Source organism: Rhinopithecus roxellana, chromosome 10, assembly GCF_007565055.1.
Source record: "Rhinopithecus roxellana isolate Shanxi Qingling chromosome 10, ASM756505v1, whole genome shotgun sequence".
NCBI lineage: Eukaryota > Metazoa > Chordata > Mammalia > Primates > Cercopithecidae > Rhinopithecus > Rhinopithecus roxellana.
In genome coordinates this window covers 54,184,260-54,206,639 of record NC_044558.1, presented here as the reverse complement: position 1 = coordinate 54,206,639, position 22,380 = coordinate 54,184,260, and the positions used below count along the sequence as shown (strand labels likewise).

Here is a 22,380-nt window from a genome sequence, read left to right as displayed (position 1 = left end):
CATGGGGCTCCTTAAAGGCTCCATATCCTAGATTTTTATCCTGAGGAAAGAAAAATGAGAAACCTGGGGAGTTACCTCCCAACTACAATTTGTGCTGAGTTCAGGAATCTGTACCCCTTTCCCCTAATGCTTTCTATGTTGAGTCCACACTTGTGACATCATCAGAAAACTGAAGACACTGAGGATGAGGACCAGGTCATTCAAGGGAATTTCTGTCCAACACACAGCAGGGGCTCAACAAAGGGAGGGAAAATATGAAAGATGAGTCCAGCAGTGACTCTCACTCCCTGTCACTGGAGGAGTGTGTGTGTTGGGATATGGTGGGGGACCTGAGGGATGGCACAGGGAAAGTGCAATGACTTTAAAGTGAGGGTCAGTCACTAAGGGCCACAGAGAGGCCACAGGTGAGGGGAGGAGGCTTCAGTTGCCCCAGGGAGGGGATCTGGGGCCTGTCAATACAGCTGTTGAGGTCACCTTGTTGGCTTGTCCTTGGGTCTATTTCTGTGACCCCAGGCTACTACACAACTCCTGGAAAGACAACAATTGCCCCTTACCTTGGTGGCAGAAGGGCTGGGAGAGGGCAGGGATAGTCCAACTTCTCTCTTCAAATCCATTCTCAGGTCAGCCTCTCATCCCCTGATGTTCAGGAAGGCACCTGCCTCTTCCTGCCACTGATCCCCAAGGTCACACAAATCTAGGGAACGGGCATCTTCAGGAGTGAAAGTGTAAAAACTCTGATACCCACTTGTGTAAGTCACTCCATTCCTCACTCCCAGCAGCTTGGGGGTTCCCATCCTCATTTCCCTCTTTCCCCTTTCTTTGCCTCTAAGATCAGACTTCCCCGTTGGGATCTTGTTCTCCTTCTAGCAGAGAATTCCAATATTAGGAGGAGATCTAATCCTGCTCACTCTTTTCTGCCTTTGACTTATAGTCCTAGAGATGCTGACAGCGACCTAGTTTTCTGGATGGAGTGATTCTGGGTACTGAGCAAAGGAGGGAACGCAGGCTCAGAGAGGGATTGCAATCTCGTGTGTCTGGTATCCAAGTGGAGCTTCATAAGAACATTCAAATCGCTGCACTTGGGTGAAACTATCAACTTTTCAACATCAAAAGAGTCAAAGGAAGTCCATGCTTTCCAGATAAATAGAAAACTTGTTTATTTGTCCTCTGTACAGATCCCTACTGAGACCACCACCTCCCAGCCACTGCTGCTGGGATGACTACTGAGGCCTACAGGGCTGCATAATGGCTGTGCTCCCTGTTCAAACACCCTATGTACAGGGATCTTCAAAGAAGGGGTGCCCTCATGTCCCCCAGGCCATTTCCACCCCATGGCCCAGACTGGCCCAGAATTAACACACAGCCTGATAAGGAAGCAGGAGGTAATGGCATAGGCTGAGGCTCCTTTCACCTGCTCACATCCACCCCAGTTGTTGCCTAAGGATGGCACAAGAGACTTGTACATTGGAGTGGACACCCAAGGTGACAATGCACCCAGGAGCACTACTTGGTCCCTGCTTCTCAGCTGCATAGCTTGAAACTTTCCTACCAACATCTCCAGAGAGCAGAATTATCTCCCAGAAGAATCATGGCCAGGAGGTAATGAAGGAGGCAGGATTGGTGCCCTACTGACCTGACAGCTCTCTCCCTCCACTTTATTTCTCTCCCAAGGATACAACACCCCTCATAGCACACCCCAAATCCATGCAACCATGCACCCAAGCCTTGGCTTCATAGAGCCGTGGCTGGGTGTGCAGAACCCCAGTAGATAATGGCATCCACCAGGAAGGTGGGCATGTAACTCATGGGGAGGTAGAGAAGCTTGGCATCCCAGCCAACTGAGTAGTGAGTGCAGGGGTGGCAGGCAATCAGCGCATGCTCCATGCAGTTGGTCACCAAGGAGAGATCCTGTGTGCACTTCTGTTCCAATTGTTCAGCAAATTTCTTATCTGTTAAACATGAGAAATGATCCATTTATATTTTCATCTGTAACCGTTCCTGCTTTAGGATTCAACTTAGAGTGGAAAGGGTCTAAAAACCCATGCCACCCCACAACCCCCAGTCAAGCAATGCCTCAAATCTCTTTTATCCAAATTCCCTGAGTTGGAGCCCATCCATGGGAAAGTAACAAGTGTTCCACACTAAGTCATGTCTGTCTCTCTTTGGGAATATCTGGACTGCATAAATGATGGTCTCCAACCACAGTGGAAGTCTCAGCACATAAAAACGAGCTGTCTCTCATGTCATCTTATTATCAGTCACCAATGTCTTCCCTTTCTGGCTTCACTTTGCTCCTTAATAACGATGGGTCAGATAGACACTGGTCCCAAGTTCTGAGAAGCCTGGACACTTGCTTTTATGACAAGTTGACCACACAGCACCCATCATGGAAATGGGCAAAGGTCTCCACTTTGTGGGGAAGGGAGAGCCTGGAGATCAAACGCTAATGCCCTTCAGACACCAATGGTAAACCAGGGATTCCACACGAGGGTTTGCTTCTCTCCCTACTGTCCACAGCTTACTCACAGACTGCAAGAATCTTCTCGCTGTAGACCTCCTTGACCTCTGGACTGGACTGGTACCAAATCTCCAGGAAGCTCTTTAAGAATCTCTCCTTACTGGTCAAAGCAGTCTTGAAATAGCCAGGCTCAATCATAGCCACCTTCACCCCAAAGTAGGAGAGTTCCCTCCTGCAAGAAAGAGAAGCAGAGGGGAAAGACTTCAGGGGTCATGGAAGGTAAAACACAAACAATAAAAGTAAAACTATGACAGCACAACATATGAGGACAACGGATGAGATAGAAAGCTTGGAATATTTAATTTCCAGCAATCAAGGGGTCATAATGATGATGGTGGTGTTGCCTTTGAATGGGGGTTCGGTATTTCACATACCTGAGCTTACTAGCTCTAAATCCTACCAATTCCAAAAAAAGGGAGCACCTTAGTGCTGTCTCCTCCTATGTCCCTCACATCCAATGGATCACCAGAATTCCCACATTTTCCCTTCTCTCCAGTCCTCAGTCCCCTCCCTCCTCTTCCTGCCCCAGGAATCTCCCCGGCCTCTGAGCTGGGTGATGGCAACTGTCCTCTAAGAAGCATCTGTCTTCAGTCTGGCTCCCCACTTTCAGCCACTGGGCTTCCTGCAGTCAGTGGGTGTCTAGAAGCTGATTAGACCAAGGAGCAAATCCCTTTTGGGGGGGGTTCCACTCCCAACAGCATAAAGCACAGCTCCTGTCCAGGACCCACAGGCCATCAAGGAGCCCACCTATGCCCACCTGCCCAGCATCCCCCACCAGGCTTGGCCTTGACCTTCACCACAAGAGGACTCTGCAGTACATGCTGGTGGCTAATGCTCACCCTGGGCCTGGGCTGATGGCATTCCTTCATCCAGGATCCCTTCACAGCCTTCCTTACCAGGCTGCCAGGTGGAGTTCTCAATCCCCAGCTGGAGTTCTCAATCCCCAGCTCAGACAGAATCTCCATGACTCTCCCCAACTCAGGTGGGTACCATGGCCAGCAAGGTTGACTTGGTCACCAACCTTATAAGCATTGGCAGTTGATTCTAGATCTCTTGTCCCTCTCTCAGGTATCAAGTTTCAGGTCACAGACAAAACCATGTTGCTGACTAAGGATGAATTTTTGGTCACTTAGACGAGGGCCTAAAGTGTCTGTTGTGTGGACTCAGATGCTCTACCCATTGTCAAAGGGGCTCTGGACGTGAATTCTGCTGGGAAACACCATCTCCTGCATGCTGTCTTTGGGCTCCAGAGAGCCACGAAGGAACGATCTCAGCACTTGAAGCATTTCTCTCCCTAGAGAGGAAGAGCCCCAAAGCCAGGCACCCATCTCCTGGTGTGGAAATATCTTTCCCTTTTTCTGACTCAGTGAGTGCTCCTGCATCTGCATGAGCATGTGTCTCTGCAGCACTAAGACATGCCCTAGCTTTACAAGTATTTCAGATTCCAGGGAAGAGCGATCGGGGGCCATCTACCACAGCAAGAGAGGGGTGTGAGCCAGCCACATGCCCATTGTCAGCTGCCGAGAAAGCCTCCCTGGCCAGGGGACCAACACGAACTGTTGTAGCTGATCTTTCTCTGCACCTTCTCTAGAGTGCAAAGCATTCTTCCATCCAGTGCTGACTGCCTGGCCTGCCTTTGTGGCTCCAATACCAAGGTGCAATGGGAAGAAGTGTTTAGGGTACTTCCCTGGGATTAGTCATTGATACACAGATTCCCCCATCCTGAGCTTGGGAACCTCAGTACTGTGTTCCTCTTGGCAGGATCTGAAGTCAAAGATCCAGGTCCAATTCTGCCTCTGGCAGTTTCTGACCAGGAGATCTATCCAGGGAAGAGGTATCATTCAAGAAACTCTCTGACCTGAGGCCTTCTGAGCTAAAGGAGGACGTTGGAACCGATGACAAGGAAGCTAACAATCTTGAAAAAAGACTAGATGAATGGCTAACTAGAATAAACAGTGTAGATAAGTCCTTAAATGACCTGATGGATCTGAAAACCATGGCATGAGAACTACGTGATGCATGCACAAGCTTCAATAGCTGATTTGATCAAGTGGAAGAAAGAATATCAGTGATCCCAAAGCCTCTAAAAAATATGAAACTATGTGAAAAGACAAAACCTACATTGATTGGTGTACCTGAAAGTGACAGGGAGAATGAAACCAAGTTGGAAAACACTCTTCAGATATTATCCAGGAGAACTTCCCAAATCTAGCAAGGCAGGCCAACATTGAAATTCGGGAAATACACAAAACACCACAAAGATACTCCTCAAGAAGAGGAACCCGAAGACACATAATTGTCTTATTCACCAAAGTTGAAATGAAGGAAAAAATGTTAAGGGCAGCCACAGAGAAAGGTGGGGTTACCCACAAAGGGAAGCCCATCAGACTAAGAGCGGATCTCTCAGCAGAAACTCTACAAGCCAGAAGAGAGTGGGAACCAATATTCAACATTTGTAAAGAAAAGAATTTTCAACCCAGAATTTCATATCCAGCCAATGTAACCTTCATAAGTGAAGGAGAAATAAAATCCTTTACAGACAAACTAATGCTGAGAGATTTTGTCACTACCAGGCTTGCCTTACAAGAGCTCCTGAAGGAAGCACTAAATATGGAAAGACACAACCTGTACCAGCCACTGCAAAAACATGCCAAATTGTAAAGACCATCGATGCTACGAAAAAAACTGCATCAACTAACGGGCAAAATAACCAGCTAACATCATAATGACAGCATCAAATTCACACATAACAATTTAACCTTAAATGTAAATGGGCAAAATGTCCCAATTAAAAGACATGGACTGGCAAATTAGATAAAGAGTCAAGACCCATCAGTATGCTGTATTCAGGAGACCCATCTGACATGCAGAGACACACATAGGCTCAAAATAAAGGGATGGAGGAAGATCTAGCAAGCAAATAGAGAGAAAAAAAAGCAGGGATTTCTATCCTACTCTCTGATAAAACAGATTTTAAACCAACAAAGATCAAAAGAGACAAAGAAGGCTAATTACATAATAGTAAAGGGATCAATTCAACAAGAAGCGCTAACCTATCCTAAATATACATGCACCCAAAACAGGAGCATCCAGATTCATAAAGCAAGTCCTTAGAGACCTACAAAGAGCATTAGACTCCCCAATAATAATGGGAGACTTTAACACCGCACTGTCAATATTAGACAGATCAATGAGACAGAAGGTTAACAAGGATATCCAGGACTTGAACTCAGCTCTGCACCAAGGCAACCTAATAGACATCTACAGAACTCTCCACCCCAAATCAACAGAATATACATTTTCAGCACCACATCGCACTTATTCCAAAATTGACCACATAGTTGGAAGTAAGGTACTCCTCAGCAAATGTAAAAGAACAGAAATCACAACAAACTGTCTCTCAGACAACATTGAAATCAAATTAGAACTCAGAACTAAGAAACTCACTCAAAACCACACAAAGACATGGAAACTGAACAACCTGCTCCTGAATGACTACTGGGTAAATAATGAAATGAAGGCAGAAATAAAGATGTTCTTTTAAACCAATGAGAACAAAGATACAATGTACAAGAATCTCTGGGACACATTAACAGCAGTGTGTAGAGGGAAATTTATAGCACTAAATGCCCACAAGAGAAAGCAGGAAAGATCTAATATTGACACCCTAACATCACAATTAAAAGAACTAGAGAAGTAAGAACAAACACATTCAAAAGCTAGCAGAAGGTGGGAAATAACTAAGAGTAGAACTGAAGGAGATACAGACACACACAAAAAAAATCTTCAAAAAGTCAATGGATCCAGGAGCTTGTTTTTTGAAAAGATGAACAAAATTGATAGACCACTAGTAAGACTAATAAAGAAGAGAAGAGAGAAGAATCAAATCAATGCAATAAAAAACGATAAAAGGGATATCACCACTAATCCCACAGAAATACAAACTACCATCAGAGAATACTATAAACAACTCCATGCAAATAAATGAAAACATCTAGAAGAAATGAATAAATTGCTGGACACATGCACCCTCCCAAGACTAAACCAAGAAGAAATGGAATATCCAAATAGACCAATAACAGACTCTGAAATTGAGGCAATAATTAATAGCCTATCAACCAAAAAAAGTCCAGGACCAGATGGATTCACAGCCAAATTCTACCACAGGTACAAAGAGGAGCTCGTACCATTCCTTCTGAAATTATTCCAATCAATAGAAAAAGAGGGAATCCTCCCTAACTCATTTTATGAGGCCAGCATCATCCTGATACCAAACCCTGGCAGAGACACAACAAAAAAAGATAATTTTAGACCAATATCCCTGATGAACATCAATGTGAAAATCCTCAATAAAATACTGGCAAACCAAATCCAACAGCACGTCAAAAAGCTTATCCACCACGACCAAGCTGGCTTCATCCCTGGGATGCAAGGCTGGTTCAACATAAGCAAATCAATAAATGTAATCCCTCACAAAAACAGAACCAAAGACAAAAACCACATGATTATCTCAATAGATGGAGAAAAGGCCTTCAATAAAATTCAACAGCCCTTCATGGTAAAAACTCTCAATAAACTAGGTATCAACGGAACGTATCTCAAAATAATAAGAGCTATTTATGACAAATCCACAGCCAATATCATACTGAATGGGCAAAAACTGGAAGCATTCCTTTTAAAAATCGGTACAAGACAGGATGCCATCTCTCACCTCTCCTATTCAACATAGTGTTGGAAGTTCTGGCTAAGGCAATCAGGCAAGAGAGAGAAATAAAGGGTATTCAATTAGGAAAAGAGGAAGTCAAATTGTCCCTGTTTGCAGATGACATGATTGTATATTTAGAAAACCCCACCGTCAGCCCAAAACCTCCTTAAGCTGATAAGCAACTTCAGCAAAGTCTCAGGATACAAAATCAGTGTGCAAAAATCACAAGCATTACTATACACCAATAATGGACAGAGAGCCAAATCATGAGTGAACTCCCATTGACAATTGTTATAAAGAGAATAAAATACCTAGAAATCCAACTTACAAGGAATGTGAAGGACCTCTTCAAGGAAAACTACAAATGACTTCTCCATGAAATAAAAGAGAACACAAACAAAAGGAAGAACATTCCATGGTCATGGATAGGAAAAATCAGTATAATGAAAATGGCCATACTGCCCAAGGTAATTTATAGATTCAATGCCATATCCATCAAGCTACCAATGACTTTCTTCACAGAATTGGAAAAAACTGCTTTAACGTTCATATGGAACCAAAAAAAGAGCCTGCATTGCCATGACAATCCTAAGCAAAAAGAACAAAGCTGGAGGCATCATGCTACCTGACTTCAAACTATACTACAAGCCTACAGTAACCCAAACAGCATGGTACTGGTACCAAAACAGATATATAGACCAATGGAACAGAACAGAGGCCTCAGAAATAACACCACACATCTACAACCATCTGGTCTTTGACAAACCTGACAAAAACAAGAAATGGGAAAGGATTCCCTATTTAGTAAGCGGTGCTGGGAAAACTGGCTAGCCATACGTAGAAAGCTGAAACTGGATTCCTTCCTTACACCTTATACAAAAATTAATTCAAGATGGATTGAAGACTTAAATGTTAAACCTGAAACCATAAAAACCCTACAAGAAAATCTAGGCAATACCATTCAGGACATAGGCATGGGCAAGGACTTCATGACTAAAACACCAAAAGCAACGGCAGCAAAAGCCAAAACTGACAAATGAAATCTAATTAAACTAAAGAGCTTCTGCACACAAAAGAAACTACCATCAGAATGAACAGGCAACCTACAGAATGGGAGAAAATTTTTACAATCTACCCATCTGACAAAGGGCTAATATCCAGAATCTGCAAATAACTTAAACAACTTTACAAGAAAAAAATCAAAAAACCCCATCAAAAACTGGGTGAAGGATATGAACAGATACTTCTCAAAATAAGACATTTATGCAGCCAACAGACATATGAAAAAATGCTCATCATCACTGGCCATCAGAGAAGTGCAAATCAAAACCACAATGAGATACCATCTCACACCAGTTAGAATGGCAATCATTAAAAAGTCAGGAAACAACAGGTGCTGGAGAGGATGTGGAGAAATAGGAACACTTTTACACTGTTGGTGGACTGTAAACTAGTTCAACCATTATGGAAGACAATGTGGTGATTCCTCAAGGATCTAGAATTAGAAATACCATTTGACCCAGCCATCACATTACTGGGTATATACCCAGTGGATTATAAATCATGCTGCTATAAAGATACATGCACGCTGGGCGCGGTGGCTCAAGCCTGTAATCCCAGCACTTTGGGAGGCCGAGACGGGCGGATCACGAGGTCAGGAGTTCGAGACCATCCTGGCTAACACGGTGAAACCCCGTCTCTACTAAAAATACAAAAAAAACTAGCCGGGCGAAGTGGCGGGCGCCTGTAGTCCCAGCTACTCGGGAGGCTGAGGCAGGAGAATGGCGTAAACCCGGGAGGCGGAGCTTGCAGTGAGCTGAGATCTGGCCACTGCACTCCAGCCCCGGCGACAGAGTGAGACTCTGCCTCAAAAAAAAAAAAAGAAAAAAAAAAAGATACATGCACATGTATGTTTATTGTGGCACTATTCACAATAGCAAAGACTTGGAACTAACCCAAATGTCTATCAGTGATACACTGGATCAAGAAAATGTGGCACATATACACCATGGAATACTATGTAGCCATAAAAAACGATGAGTTCATGTCCTTTGTAGAGATATAGATGAAGCTGGAAACCATCATTCTGAGCAAACTATCACAAGGACAGAAAACCAAACACCATATGTTCTCACTCATAGGCGGGAATTGAACAATGAGAACACTTGGACACAGGATGGGGAACATCACACACTGGGGCCCATCGTGGGGTGGGGGGAGGGGGAGGGATAGCATTAGGAGATACACCTAATGTAAATGATGAGTTAACCTGTGTAGCACACCAACATGGCACATGTATACATATGTACCAAACCTGCACGTCGTGCACATGTACCCTAGAACTTAAAGTATAATAAAAAATAAAAATAAAAATAAAAAATATCAATTTTCTTAATTTCTTCATTGACCCACTGATCATTCAGAAGCATATTTTAAATTTTTTATGTATTTGTTTAGTTTCCCAAATTCTTGTCATTTCTAGTTTTATTCTATTGTGGTCAGAGAAGATGCTTGATAGTATTTCAATTTTTTGAATATTTTAAGATTTATATTATGATCTAACATGTGATCTATAACTGAGAATGACCCATGTGCTGAGTAAATGAATGTGTATTCTGCAGCCATTGGATGAAATGTTCTGCAAATATCTACTAGATTCACTTGGTCTACTGTGAAGATTAAGTCTGATGTTTCTTTGTTGATTTTTTTTGTCTGAAAGATCTGTCCAATGCTGAAAATGAAGTGCAGAAGTCTCCAACTATTATTGCATTGAGGTTTATCTCTCTCTCTTTATATATATATGGGTACTCCTGTGTTGGGTGCACACATTACGTATTTAAAGTGGTTACTATATCCTCTTGCTGAATTGACCCCATTTACCATTATATAGCAACCTTCTTGGAAAGAAGTCCTTTTCTTCTTGTTTTTGTTTTGAAAACTATTTTATCTGTGATAAAACTTTTGCTCCTTTTTGGTTTCCATTGGCATGAAGTATCTTTTTCCATCCCTTATTTTCAGTCCATGTGTGTCTTTATAGGTGAAGTGTGTCTCTGTAGGCAACAGATCAATGGCTCTTGTTTTTTCATCCATTCAGCCAGTCTATGTTTTTTGATTGGAGAGTTTAGTTTACATTCAACGTCATTATTGATAAGTAAGGACCTACTCCTGCCATCTTGTTATTTGTCTTCTGGGTTTTTTATGACCTTCTTTACCTTCTTTCTTTCCTTCTGGTCTTCCTCTAGTGAAGGTGATTTTCTCTAGAGATGTGATTTAATTTCTTGCTTTTTACTTGTTGTGTATCCATTGTATGTTTTTTGGTTTGAGGTAACCATGAGGCTTGCAAATGCTATCTTATAACATATTATTTTAACCTGATAACAACTTAACACTATTTGAATAAACAAACAAGCACGAAGAAAATTAATAAAAACTCAACACCTTAACTTCATTCTCTGACTTTTAAACTTTTTATTGTTTCTATTTATATCATGTGTACTATGTCTTAAAAGGTTGTTGTAGTTATTATTTTCGATCAGTTCATCATTTACTCTTTCTAATTAGGATAAGAGTAGTTTACACAGCACAGTTACAATGTTCCACTATTCTGTGTTTTTCTATGTACTTACAATTACCTGTGAGGTCTGTACCTTCAGGTATTATGTATTGCTCATTAATGTCCTTTACTTTCTGACTGAAGTATTCCCTTTAGCATTTCTTGTACAACAGGTCTGGTCTTGAGGAAATCCCTCAGCTTTTGTTTGTCTGGGAAAGTCTTTCTTTTTCCTTTATGCTTGAAGGATATTTTCACCAGATATACTATTATCGGGTAAAAGTTTTTTTCTTTAGCACTTTAAATATATCAGGCCACTCTCTCCTGGCCTGGAAGGTTTCCACTGGAAAGTCTGCTGCCGGACATATTGGAGCTCCACTGCATGTCATTTCTTTCTTTCCTCTTGCTGCTTTTAGGGTCCTTTCTTTACCCTTGACCTTTAGGAGTTTGATTATTAAGTGCCTTGAGGTAGTCTTCTTTGGGTTAAATCTGCTTGGTGTTCCATTACCTTCTTGTACTTGGATATTAATATCTTTCTCCAGGTTTGGGAAGTCCTCTGTTATTATCCCTTTGAATAAACTTTCTACCCCTATCCCTTTCTCTACCTCCTCATTAAGGCCAATAACTCTTAGATTTGTCCTTTTAAGTTTATTTTCTAGATCCTGAGGGCATGCTTCATTGTTTTTTTTTCTTTTTTTTTTTTTTCTTTTTTGAGACGGAGTCTCGCTCTGTCGCCTGGGCTGGAGTGCAGTGGCCAGATCTCAGCTCATTGCAAGTTCCGCCTCCCAGGTTTACGCCATTCTCCTGCCTCAGCCTCCCGAGTAGCTGGGACTACAGGCACCCGCCACCTCGCCTGGCTAGCTTTTTGTATTTTTCAGTAGAGACGGGGTTTCACCGTGTTAGCCAGGATGGTCTCGAACTCCTGACCTCGTGATCCGCCCGTCTCGGCCTCCCAAAGTGCTGGGATTACAGGCTTGAGCCACCGCCCCCGGCTGTTTTTTTTTTCTTTTATTTCCTCCATATGTTTTCAACTGGCCTGACTTCAAGCTCACTAATTCTTTCTTCTGCTTGATCAATTCTGCTGTTAAAGAACTGTGATGTGAACAGACACTTATCAAAAGAAGACATTTATGTAGCCAACAGACATATGAAAACAGCTCATCATCACTGATCATTAGAGAAATGCAAATCAAAACCACAATGAGATACCATCTCACGCCAGTTAGAAAGGCAATCATTAAAAAGTCAGGAAACAACAGATGCTGGAGAGGATGTGGAGAAATAGGAATGCTTTTACACTGTTTGTGGGAATGTCAATCAGTTCAACCATTGTAAAAGACAGTGTGGCGATTCCTCAAGGATCTGGAATGAAAAATACCATTTGACCTTGCAATCCCATTACTGGGTATATACCCAAAGGATTATAAATCAGTCTACTACAAAGACATGTGCACATGTATGTTTATTGCTGCACTATTTACAATAGCAAAGACTTGGAACCAATCCAAATGTCCATCAATGATAGACTGAATAAAGAAAACATGGCACATATACAACATGGAATACTATGCAGCCATAAAAAACGAATGAGTTCATGTCCTTTGCGGGGACATGGATGACGCTAGAAACCATCATTCTCAGCAAACTAACACAGGAACAGAAAACCAAACACCACATATTCTCACTCATAAGTGAGAGTTGAACAATGAGAACACATGGACACAGGGAGGGAAACATCACACATCATGGCCTGTCAGGGGGTGGGGGGCAAGGGGAGGGGTAGCATTAGGACAATACCTGATGCATGTGGGGCTTAAAACCTAGATGATGGGTTGATGTGTGCAGCAAACCACCATGGCATGTGTATACCTATGTAAAAAACCTGCATGTTCTGCACATGTATTGCAGAACTTAAAGCAAAATAAAAAATAAAAACAAAAAAAGAACTCTGCTGCATTCTTGAATATGCCAAATGCATTTTTCAGCTCCAGAATTTCTGCTTGATTCTTTTTAATTATTTCAATCTCTTTGTTAAGTTTATCTGATAGAATTCTAAATTCTAAATTTCTTCTCTGTGCTATCTTGAATTTCTTTGAGTTTCCTCAACACAACTATTTGAATTCTTTGTCTGAAAGGTCACATATTTGTTTCTCAGGATTGGTCCCTGGTGCCTTATTTAGTTCATTTGGTGAGGTCAAGTTTTCCTTCATGGTGTTGATGTTAGTAGATGTTCTTCAGTGTCTAGGAATTGAAGCCTTATGTATTTATTGTAGTCTTCACTGTCTGGGCTTATTTGTAACTGTCGTTCTTGGGAAGGCTTACCAAATACTTGAAAATACATAAGTGTTGTGATTCCAGTTGTATCTGCTTTAGGGGACACCCCACACCTAGTAATGCTATGGTTCTTGCAGACTGGTAGAGGTACCACCTTGATAGTCTTGGACAAGATCTGAGAGAATAATCTGGAATATCAGACAGAGTCTCATTCTCTTCCCTGACTTTCTCCCAAACATACAGAATCTCCCTCTCTGTGTGTTCTGAGCCATGTAAAGCTGGAGATGGAGTGACACAAACACCCCTGTGTCACCACCACTATGACTGCATTGCATCAGACTTGAAGCCAGCACAGTGCTGGGTCTCCCTGAAGGCCTGCTGTATGCAGTCCCTGGCTACTACCTATGTTTGTTCAAGGCCCTAGTCAGTTAGGCCTGTGTCCTTCCCTTCAGGACAATGAGGTACCCCATACCCTGTATGGGCCCAGAAGTGCTGTGCAGGAGTCAGGGACTAGAGTCAAAAACCTTAGAAGGGTACCTGGTATTCTACTAAACTGCAGATGAGCAGGGACTCAAACCACAAGACACAGTACTTCCCACTCTTCCCTTCCTTTTCCAAAGGCAGAGGAACCTCAACCTGCAGCCACCGCCTCCCTAGGCCACAAGAAGTACTGCTGGACAACCATCGATGTTCCCTTAAGGCCCAACATCTCTTAAATCAGCTTGTGGTGAATGCTTCCTGGCCTGGAACTTACCCTTCAGCTCAGCAGGCTCCCCACTGGCCCAGGGTATGTCCAGAAAATGTCATCCAAGAGTCAAGTCCCAGAATCAGGAAACACAATAGCCCACTTGGTGCTCTACCCCACTGTGGCCTTGCTGGCACCTAAGGTGTAAGACAAAGTCCCCTTTACTTTTCCCTCTGCTCTTCTCAAGCAGGAGTCTCTCTCCATAGCCAGCATAGCTGGGAATGTCCCGAGTCTCACTTGAAGCCATCAAGTCTCAGAGGCTCACCCAAGGCCCTTGATTAGTACCTAGGAATTACTGGTTATTCAGGGCCCAAGGTCTCTTCAGATAGCAGGTGATGAATGCTGCCAGCATTGGGTCCTTTCCTTGAAGGCAATGGGTTCCCTTCTGGCCCAGGGTCTGTCTAGAAATGTCATATGGGAGCTAGGGCTTGAAATAGGGGCCTCATGACTCTGATTATTGCCCTATCTTGCTGTAGCTGAGCTGGTATCCAAGATGCAAGACAACCCTTCCCACTATTCCCTCTCCTCTGCTCAAGTGGAAAAAAGGGGTCTCCTTTGGAGCCTCAAGTTGTGCAGACTGGAGTTAGGGGAGGGGTGATGCTGACATTCCCTTGGCTGCCCCAGCAGGTGTCTCAGTATGTCATGTGTCCCCCTAATCCACTGTCTCTGGGCCTAGTTCTGCACTAGGCCTCACCTAGGAGTTGCAGTCCTTATGATCCAGACTGCCTTTCAAGTTTACTTGGAGACACAGAGCGTCATAGCCCTTGGTGGTGAGGTTCATGGGCACTCAAGTTAGGACTGCTCGGATCAGCAATTCCCCGGTGGCTAGGGGTGGTTTAAATGCTCCCTCCCCAGGCAGGCATCAGCTGAGTTTGGTCTCGTTTTCCTCTCTACTCTAACAGGACAACTCTGAGGTCAGTGCCTCATGATGACGGTGTTCTCCCTCCTCCAGCACTTACAGACACTCTCAGCACCATGCCTCTGCAGCCAGGGGTTGGGGAAGGACAGTGTCCGTGACTCATGACTGTTTTTTCCTATCTCTTCAGTGCCTCTTTTAGCAATATGAAATTAAAACCAGGTAAAATGAGTGCTCACCTGGTTGTTGGTTTTTATGAAAGTGTTCTTTTCTGTGTAGATGTTAACTTGTTGTCCTGGTGTGGGGTTGGGACTAGAGAAGGATTTGTGAGGCCTTCTATTCCACCATCTTTCTCCATCCTCTCCTCATTGCGTGTCTTTTGTTTGTTTGGGGTTTTTTTTCTGTTTGTTTTTGAGACGGAGTCTCATTCTGCCACTCAGGCTAGAGGGCAGTGGTGCCATCTTGGCTTACTGCAACCTCTGCCTCCTGGGCTCAAGTGATCCTCCCACCTCAACCTTTTGAGTAGCTGCATGCACCAACATGCCCAGCTAATTTTTGCATTTCTGATAGAGTCCAGGTTTCGCCATGTTGCCTAGGCTGGTCTTGAATGCCTGAGCTCAGACGATCCACCCGCTTTGGCCTACCAAAGTGCTAGGATTGCAGGTGTCAGCATACCCAGCCTCATTACGTGTTTTAAATTCAGCAGTCCTGCAACATCTGACCTCTGAACATGAACATGATTTACACTGAACATGATTTGTTCAATGACACAGGGCTCTCTAAAGACCCCATATCCTGGACTTTTAACCTGAAATCAGTAAAATGAGAAATCAGAGATGGTACCCTGTAACTACAATTTGTACTGAGCCCAGGAATCTGTACCCCTTTCTCCTAATGCTTTCTGTGTTGAGTCCACACTTGCAACATCTTCAGAAAACTGAAGACACAGAGGATGAGGACCAGGTAATTCAAGAGAATTTCTCTCCAGCATATAGCAGGGGCTCAACAAAGGGAGAGAAAACAAGAAAGATGAGTCCAGATGTGACTCTCACTCCCTGCCACTGGAGGAGGGGGTGTGTTAGGATATGGTGGGGGACCTGAGGGATGGCACAGGGAAAGTGAAATGACTTTAAAGTAAGGGCTGGTCATTGAGGGTCACAGAGAGGGCACAGGTGAGGGGAGGAGGCTTCAGTTGCCCCAGGGAAGGGACCTGGGACCTGTCAGTGCCTTATTGACATCTCCTTGCTGGCTTGTCCTTAGGTCTATTTCTGTGACCCAAGGATACTCCAGAAACCCTGGAAAGAAAACAATTTTCCCTCATCTTGGTGGTAGGAAGGGCTGAGAGAGGGCAGGGATAGTCCAACTTCTCTCTTCAAATCCATCCTCAGGCCATGCCTCTCATCCTCTGACCTCCTTAAAGGCACTTGCCTCTTCCTGTCACTGCTCTCCAAGGCCACTCAAAGCTAGGGAAAGGGTATCTTCAGGAGATGAAAGGGTATAAACTCAGGTATCTACTTATGTAAGTCACTCCATTCCTCCCTCCCAGCCGTTCGGGAGGTCTCAGCCCTATTACCCTTCTTTCCCCTTTCTTAGCCTCCGAGATCAGACTTCTCCTTTGGGATCTCCTACTTTTTCTTGCAGAGAATTCCAATATCAGGAGAGGACCTATTCCTGTTCACTCTTTTTGCCTCTGACTTGTAGTCCTAGAGAGGCTGACAGTGACCTGGCTTTCTGGAGTGACTCTGGGTACTGAGCAGAGGGAACCCAGACTCAGAGAGGGATTGCAATCTCATGTGTCTGGAATCCAAGTATAGCTTCACAAGAACATTCAAATCACTGCACATGGGTGATCCTATCAACTTTTTCTAGAACAAAAGAATCAAAGGAAGTTCTTGCTTTCAGGACAAATAGAACATTGGTTTATTTCTCCTCATAGAGATCCCTACCTAGGACACCACCTTCTAGTCACTGCTGCTGGGATGACTCCTGAGGCCTGTGGGGTTACATAATAGTCACCTCCCCCACCCCACACCTTGTGCATAGGGATCTTCAGAGGAGAGGTTCCCTCGCATCCTCCAGGCCATTTCCACCCCGTGGGATGGTGTAGACTGGTCCAGCATTAATGCACAGCCCAAGGAGGTGGCAGGAGGTAACGGAGTGGTCTGAGGCTCCTTCTACTGCTCAAAGCCTCCCCAGTTGTTAGCCCAAGGATGGCCCAAGAGGCTTGGAGCCTTAAGTGAACACCCAAGGTGACAATGAACCCAGGAGGGCTATTTAGTCCCTTGTTACTCAGCTGGATAACTTGGCACCTTCCTACCAATATCTTCAGAGAATGGAATTATCTCCCAGGAGAATCTGAGCCAGGAGGTCATGAAGGAGGCGGGAACCATGACCTGCTGACATTAAGAGCTTCCTCCCTGTAACCTATTTCTCTCTCCCTGATACATCGCCCCTCATGGCATACCCCAAATCCATGAAAACATGCACCTGAGTCTTGGCTTCACAGGGCCTTGGCCAGCCTTGGAGAACCTAGCGGAGCATGGCATCCACCAGGAAGGTGGGCATGTAGGTCATGGGGAGGTAGAGAAGCTTGGCATCCCAGCCAGCTGCATAGCAAGTGCAGGGGTGGCAGGTGGTCAGCTCCATGCAGTCAGTCACCAATGATAGATTTGTACTGCATTTTGACCAAAGGCTCCTACGTGCTTTTTTGAAGTCTGTTCAGAATGAGAAAAGATCCTTAATGTGGCCGGGCGCGGTGGCTCAAGCCTGTAATCCCAGCACTTTGGGAGGCCAAGACAGGCGGATCACGAGGTCAGGAGATCGAGACCATCCTGGCTAACACAGTGAAACCCCGTCTCTACTAAAAATACAAAAAAAAAACTAGCCGGGCGAGGTGGCGGCGCCTGTAGTCCCAGCTACTCGGGAGGCTGAGGCAGGAGAATGGCGTGAACCCGGGAGGCAGAGCTTGCAGTGAGCTGAGATCTGGCCACTGCACTCCAGCCTGGGTGACAGAGCGAGACTCCGTCTCAAAAAAAAAAAAAAAAAAAAAAAAAAGATCCTTAATGTACTAGCACATCCCTCCCCTTCCACTTAGAGCTCTGAATTGGGAGGAGAGTGTCTAAGAATCCCTAGGCCCCTCAATGATATGCCTCAAGTCTAATCCATCCATATTCTCCAGGGAGTGCCCCAACCCTCACTCCAGCAAAACCTGTTCCACACTAAGCCCCCTCGGCCTCTCTTGAGATATCTGGGCTGCATAAATTGAAGGTCTCTATTAACAGCCTAAGAACATGAAAATAAGCTATCTCTAAACCCAGCTGCCCATGAGTCCACAGGTGTCTACCCTCTCTGGCTTTAGTTTCCTCTTCAAAATAATGAGAGGTTCAGATTAGCCAGTGGTTTCAATTATAGGAGCTTCGATTCTTCTTTTAGGTGACCAGTTGACCACATGGCTAAATGGACTAAATGTCCTCACTTTGCTGGGGAGGCAGAGTCTGGAGGACAGACTCTCACACTGTTGGAGGCACTAGTGATGGACCCAGACTTCTAGACAAGGATTTCTTTATCTCCCCACTGTCCACAGCTTACTCACGGGATGTCAGAAACCTCTCCCCATAGGATCTCCTTGACCTCAGGGCTGGCCTAGTCCGACAGCTCCTTGAGGTTCTGTAAATGCCTCTCAGAGCTGGTCTTGAAGTGACCATGTTCAATCACAGCCACCTTCACTCCAAAGTGGGAGAGCTCCCTCCTGCATGGCAGACACACAGAAGGGCAAGGACTTCAGAAATATTAGGAGGCAAAATACAAAAAACAAAGAAACCCAATACAAACCCAGCATGCAACAGCAGTGGAAGAGGCTAGAAAGCTTGGAGAGTTGGGAAGGGCAGCAGATAGCAGATGAAAGTTATGATGGCGGCCTTGCCTCTCTCTGGGGTTTCCACATTTTACATGCCAAAGCTTACTAACCCTAAGTCCTACCAATTCAAGAGCAAGGCAGCACCTCAGTGCTATCACTTCCTATGCCCCTCACATCCAATGGATCACCAGAATTCCCATATTCTACCTCCTCTGCAGTCCTCAGTCCCCTCCCTTCTTCTCCTGCCCCAGGAATCTCCTTGGCCTCTGAGCTGGGTGATGGCAGCTGTCCTCTAAGGAGCATCCCTCTGCCTTCAGTCTGGTTCCCCACACTCACAGTCACTGGGCTCCCTGCAGTCAGTGGGTGTCTAGAAGTCAACTAGACCAAGGAGCTCTCCTGAGCAAATCCTTTTTTGGGGGGTTCCACTGCCAACAGCATGAAGCACAGCTCCTGCCCAGGGCCTCCACGAGCCCACATGCACCCACCTGCCCAGCCTTCCCCAAGGTCTGGCCCTGTGCTTCACCCCACGAGGACCCCACAGCACAGGCAGATGGCTGAGGCTCCCCCTGGGCCTAGGCTGAAGACAAAAGTCATTCCCCCATTTCTGTTCAAGGCTGCCAGGTGGGGATCCTCAATCTCCAGCTCAGACCCCATCTCCAGGAACTTCCCCAACTCAGGTGGCTGCCATGGCCAGCAGGGCTGACTGGGTCATAACCCCTATGAGAATTGGCAACCAACCTTCTAGCTCTCTTGCTCCTCTCTCAGGTGTCAGAGCTTTTCGGTCAGGGCCAAAATCTTGTTGTTGTCCTGGACTGAGTATATTGGGCACTCAACCAAGGGCCTAAAGAGTCTGTTGTATGGACTAAGATGCTCACCCCATGTCTCCTAGGCTCCCTGCAACTGCATGTCACAGTGGCTTCATCCTGGGCTCTGGAGCCAAATATGCCATTTCCAATCTGCTTCAGACATTTTCTGCCTATGAGGCCCACTCAATAGGGTCAAAGGTGAGTTCAGGAACCATTTGGTCTGGGGCCCCTCCCTCCCCAGAACATGCAGAAGCTGTTCCCAAGAAGTGACTGGCTAAATCCATAAGGGCAACAGAACACACAGGATGAGAGAGAGGCATCTTGATAAGGGGCCTCTAAGGCTATGATTACATAAAACTACTGCAAAGGGCTCCCACAGAACAGGTGCAGGAGTACAAGGTAGGGCCCTGTCCCAGGCCAATACCAGAGGGAGTCGGAGAAGGTTTCCACACTGTACTTGGAGATGCAGTAGCTTCCACCAAAAAGTGAAACCTGCCCCGCGATACTGGAGAGGTTGATCACACAGCCCCTGGCCTTCCTCATTAGGGCAGCAGGTTCAGAGTCACATCAATCACCCCCAACAGTATGGTCACAAAGTCCTGTTCCATCAACCACTCCTTGCAGCTGGAGGGCAGGCAGATGCCAGCGTTATTCACCAGGCCCCAGAGTCCTGGGATGGTAGGAAGATGAGAGCATCACTGTTGTGTTTGTGCAGGTGGACACAGTTAGGGTGCAAGTTCATTTTCCAGTTCAATGTATCTGTTGAGTCAACAAATGTGCTACATGAAATAAGGGAAAGGAGTGGAAGAGAGGAAATAAGAATGAGGTGGCTTCAGAGTTTCAAGGTTTGCACCCATTTCAAGGTATTAGGGGTGAGGGGTGGTCCTTCCCATCTCTGCTCCTAGTGCCTGGCACCCAGCATGCAGTAAAGCCAGTGCTGTGAAGTGCATGGACAGAACTTGAGAAAACAGAATGAGGGCCAAACAAATATCTCTCCAGGGGAGAGAGACAGACACAGGAAATAGGAAGATAGGAATGAGGTAAGACAGAGAAACCAAGGGGAAAGGACAGAAGAGACAAGAAAAAGGAAAGGAAAGAATAAGAAAAACACATGAGTAATTACTTTCTGTATCCTGGTTAGGAGAGATACACTTAAATCCTAAGACTGGCAGAAGTTAGAGAACAGGCCTGCACTGGCCATCAGAGGACAAGCTATGCTACAACCTGCAATAATGCCAAGGCAATATCTGTCCTGGAAGAAAAGGTCACCCTGTGTACCTGAGAATCCCAAAGCTCACTGTGGACTGAATGGCCAGAGCAGGAGGGGAGGAGGGAAGGGGGTCTTATGCCACACAGGTGTCCAGACTACTCTCTGCCCCAGGAAGTACCACCCTCTCCTCCCATGATCCCACAAGGCCACCTCTGCCCTATCCCCATAGGGCCCAGCAAGTTTTGGGGAAGATTCTATAGAAGACACAGGGGAGCAAACTAATAGCATGAAAGATCTGGAGTAGTCGGAGCTACAGAGCTACGGATTCCAGGCCAGCAGGGGCAGGGGTGTGAGTGGATGGCGGCTGGGGGGTACGGGAGACAGAGCTTGACCCTAGGAATATTGGAAAAACAATAAGACCTGCAATGGTAGCCCTTCCCCCACTCAGAAACCTTTCCTGGACTTGAAGGAATGAGGATTCTTTGATTCAATAGTTTTACTTTTCTTGGATAGCACTGCTAAGCCTGTCAACAAACCTTGGTAGAGAATCGTTACTGAGATGTTACTTATGCCAGGAAAAGTAGGTAACAAACTTCAGCATTCAACGATATAGAATCCCTTTAATAAATTATGGTCTCTCCACATGCTGGAATATGGAGACCTTGATTGTTATGTTGTGGAAGAAATTTGATGATGAAAATGCTGACCCCAGAATGCGTAAAGTAGAGGGAGATTAACCCTGGAGGCTGGGATTACGGTGAATGTTGTTTCACTCCTATCCTCTTCTATCATTTCTCCAATGAGAAATCCTCTCTTATCATCCTATTTATCCAATCTTATCCTCTACTATAATTTCTCCATGTTTTCCATTTACAATCAGAACAAAGCAATCAATGATCTCCCTTTCCCCAAAAGGAACAGGATTCATCACTCGGTGTTTGATGTGAAGTCCCTTCAGCTCTCCAAGCCCCAGTGTCCTGGTGAGTCAAGTGGGGATCATCTTAAAGCCCTCAACAGGGACAACTGTGAAGGAACCAGTAAGAGAATGCTGAGATCAGAAGCCTGGATCCTGCCCGGCCCCATCCCCGATGGTCTCATGCCAACTGTCAGGACCCCACATTCTCCAGAGACTGGGCTCTAACCGCAGGCTGGACTCCTCTAACCCTGGGCCCAGCCACAACCACTCTAGGACTTCTGCTCTGGAAAATGGAAAGCTCAAGCCCCTGAAAATAAAAGTCTTGGGAATGTTCCCAGTTAGCAGACACTAGGTCTCCCCTAGTGACACACAGAGAGAAGAAACAAACAGGCATGAGGAGGGATTTTGGTGGTACCTCTGTCCCCCACACGCTCCTTCGCCCACTGGGCAGCTGCAGCAATGCTCTCTGTCTTGGTGATGTCCATGGTCACCATCTCCAGCCTGTCTGAAATCTGGCCCTCAGCTGCTCGGCCCCCTTCTCTGTCCTACATGCAGCTCCTGCAAGCCTTGTGCGTCCAGTTGTCTCACCAGCAGGTTCCTGAAGCGTGAGTTACAGCTCATGATGAACACGTACTTGTCTCTCAGGTGACTCACCACCTGCCTTTCCCTGTACCAGTGCAGAAGGTAGTACAGGCCCAGGAGGACTGCCAGGTAGAGCCACATTACTTTGCAGAGGACAGACCCAGACGGGCTGGGGTGAAATGAGAGTCTGGCCTCTGTTCAGACAGGAGGATTTAAGAACACAGAGGGCTATGGTAGGCAGGGAGGCCCTCAGGCATTTTATTGTTTGTTTGTTTTTGTTTTTGAGACAGAGTCTCGCTCTGTCGCCCAGGCTGGAGAGCAGTGGTCGGATCTCGGCTCACTGCAAGCTCCGCCTCCCGGGT

General features: G+C 45.4%; 2 protein-coding genes across 2 annotated transcripts in view; both read right to left on the bottom strand.

Annotated features, from left to right (window-relative positions):
• Positions 1 to 1,598: 1,598 nt before the first annotated feature.
• Positions 1,599 to 22,159, bottom strand: LOC104682381 (retinol dehydrogenase 16). Its single transcript, XM_010389009.2, is given in 7 exon segments — positions 1,599 to 1,949; positions 2,527 to 2,690; positions 19,735 to 19,855; positions 19,858 to 19,980; positions 21,852 to 21,956; positions 21,959 to 21,994; positions 21,997 to 22,159. Coding segments are annotated over 7 exon segments (930 nt in total). The 3' UTR covers positions 1,599 to 1,731.
• The window catches only part of ZBTB39 (zinc finger and BTB domain containing 39), a 40,362-nt gene continuing 20,623 nt past the window's right edge, over positions 2,642 to 22,380 (bottom strand). Inside the window, exon 3 of the transcript XR_004059670.1 lies at positions 2,642 to 2,690. The gene's annotated coding sequence lies outside the window, so the exon portion shown is untranslated. The remainder of the gene's footprint in view (positions 2,691 to 22,380) is intronic.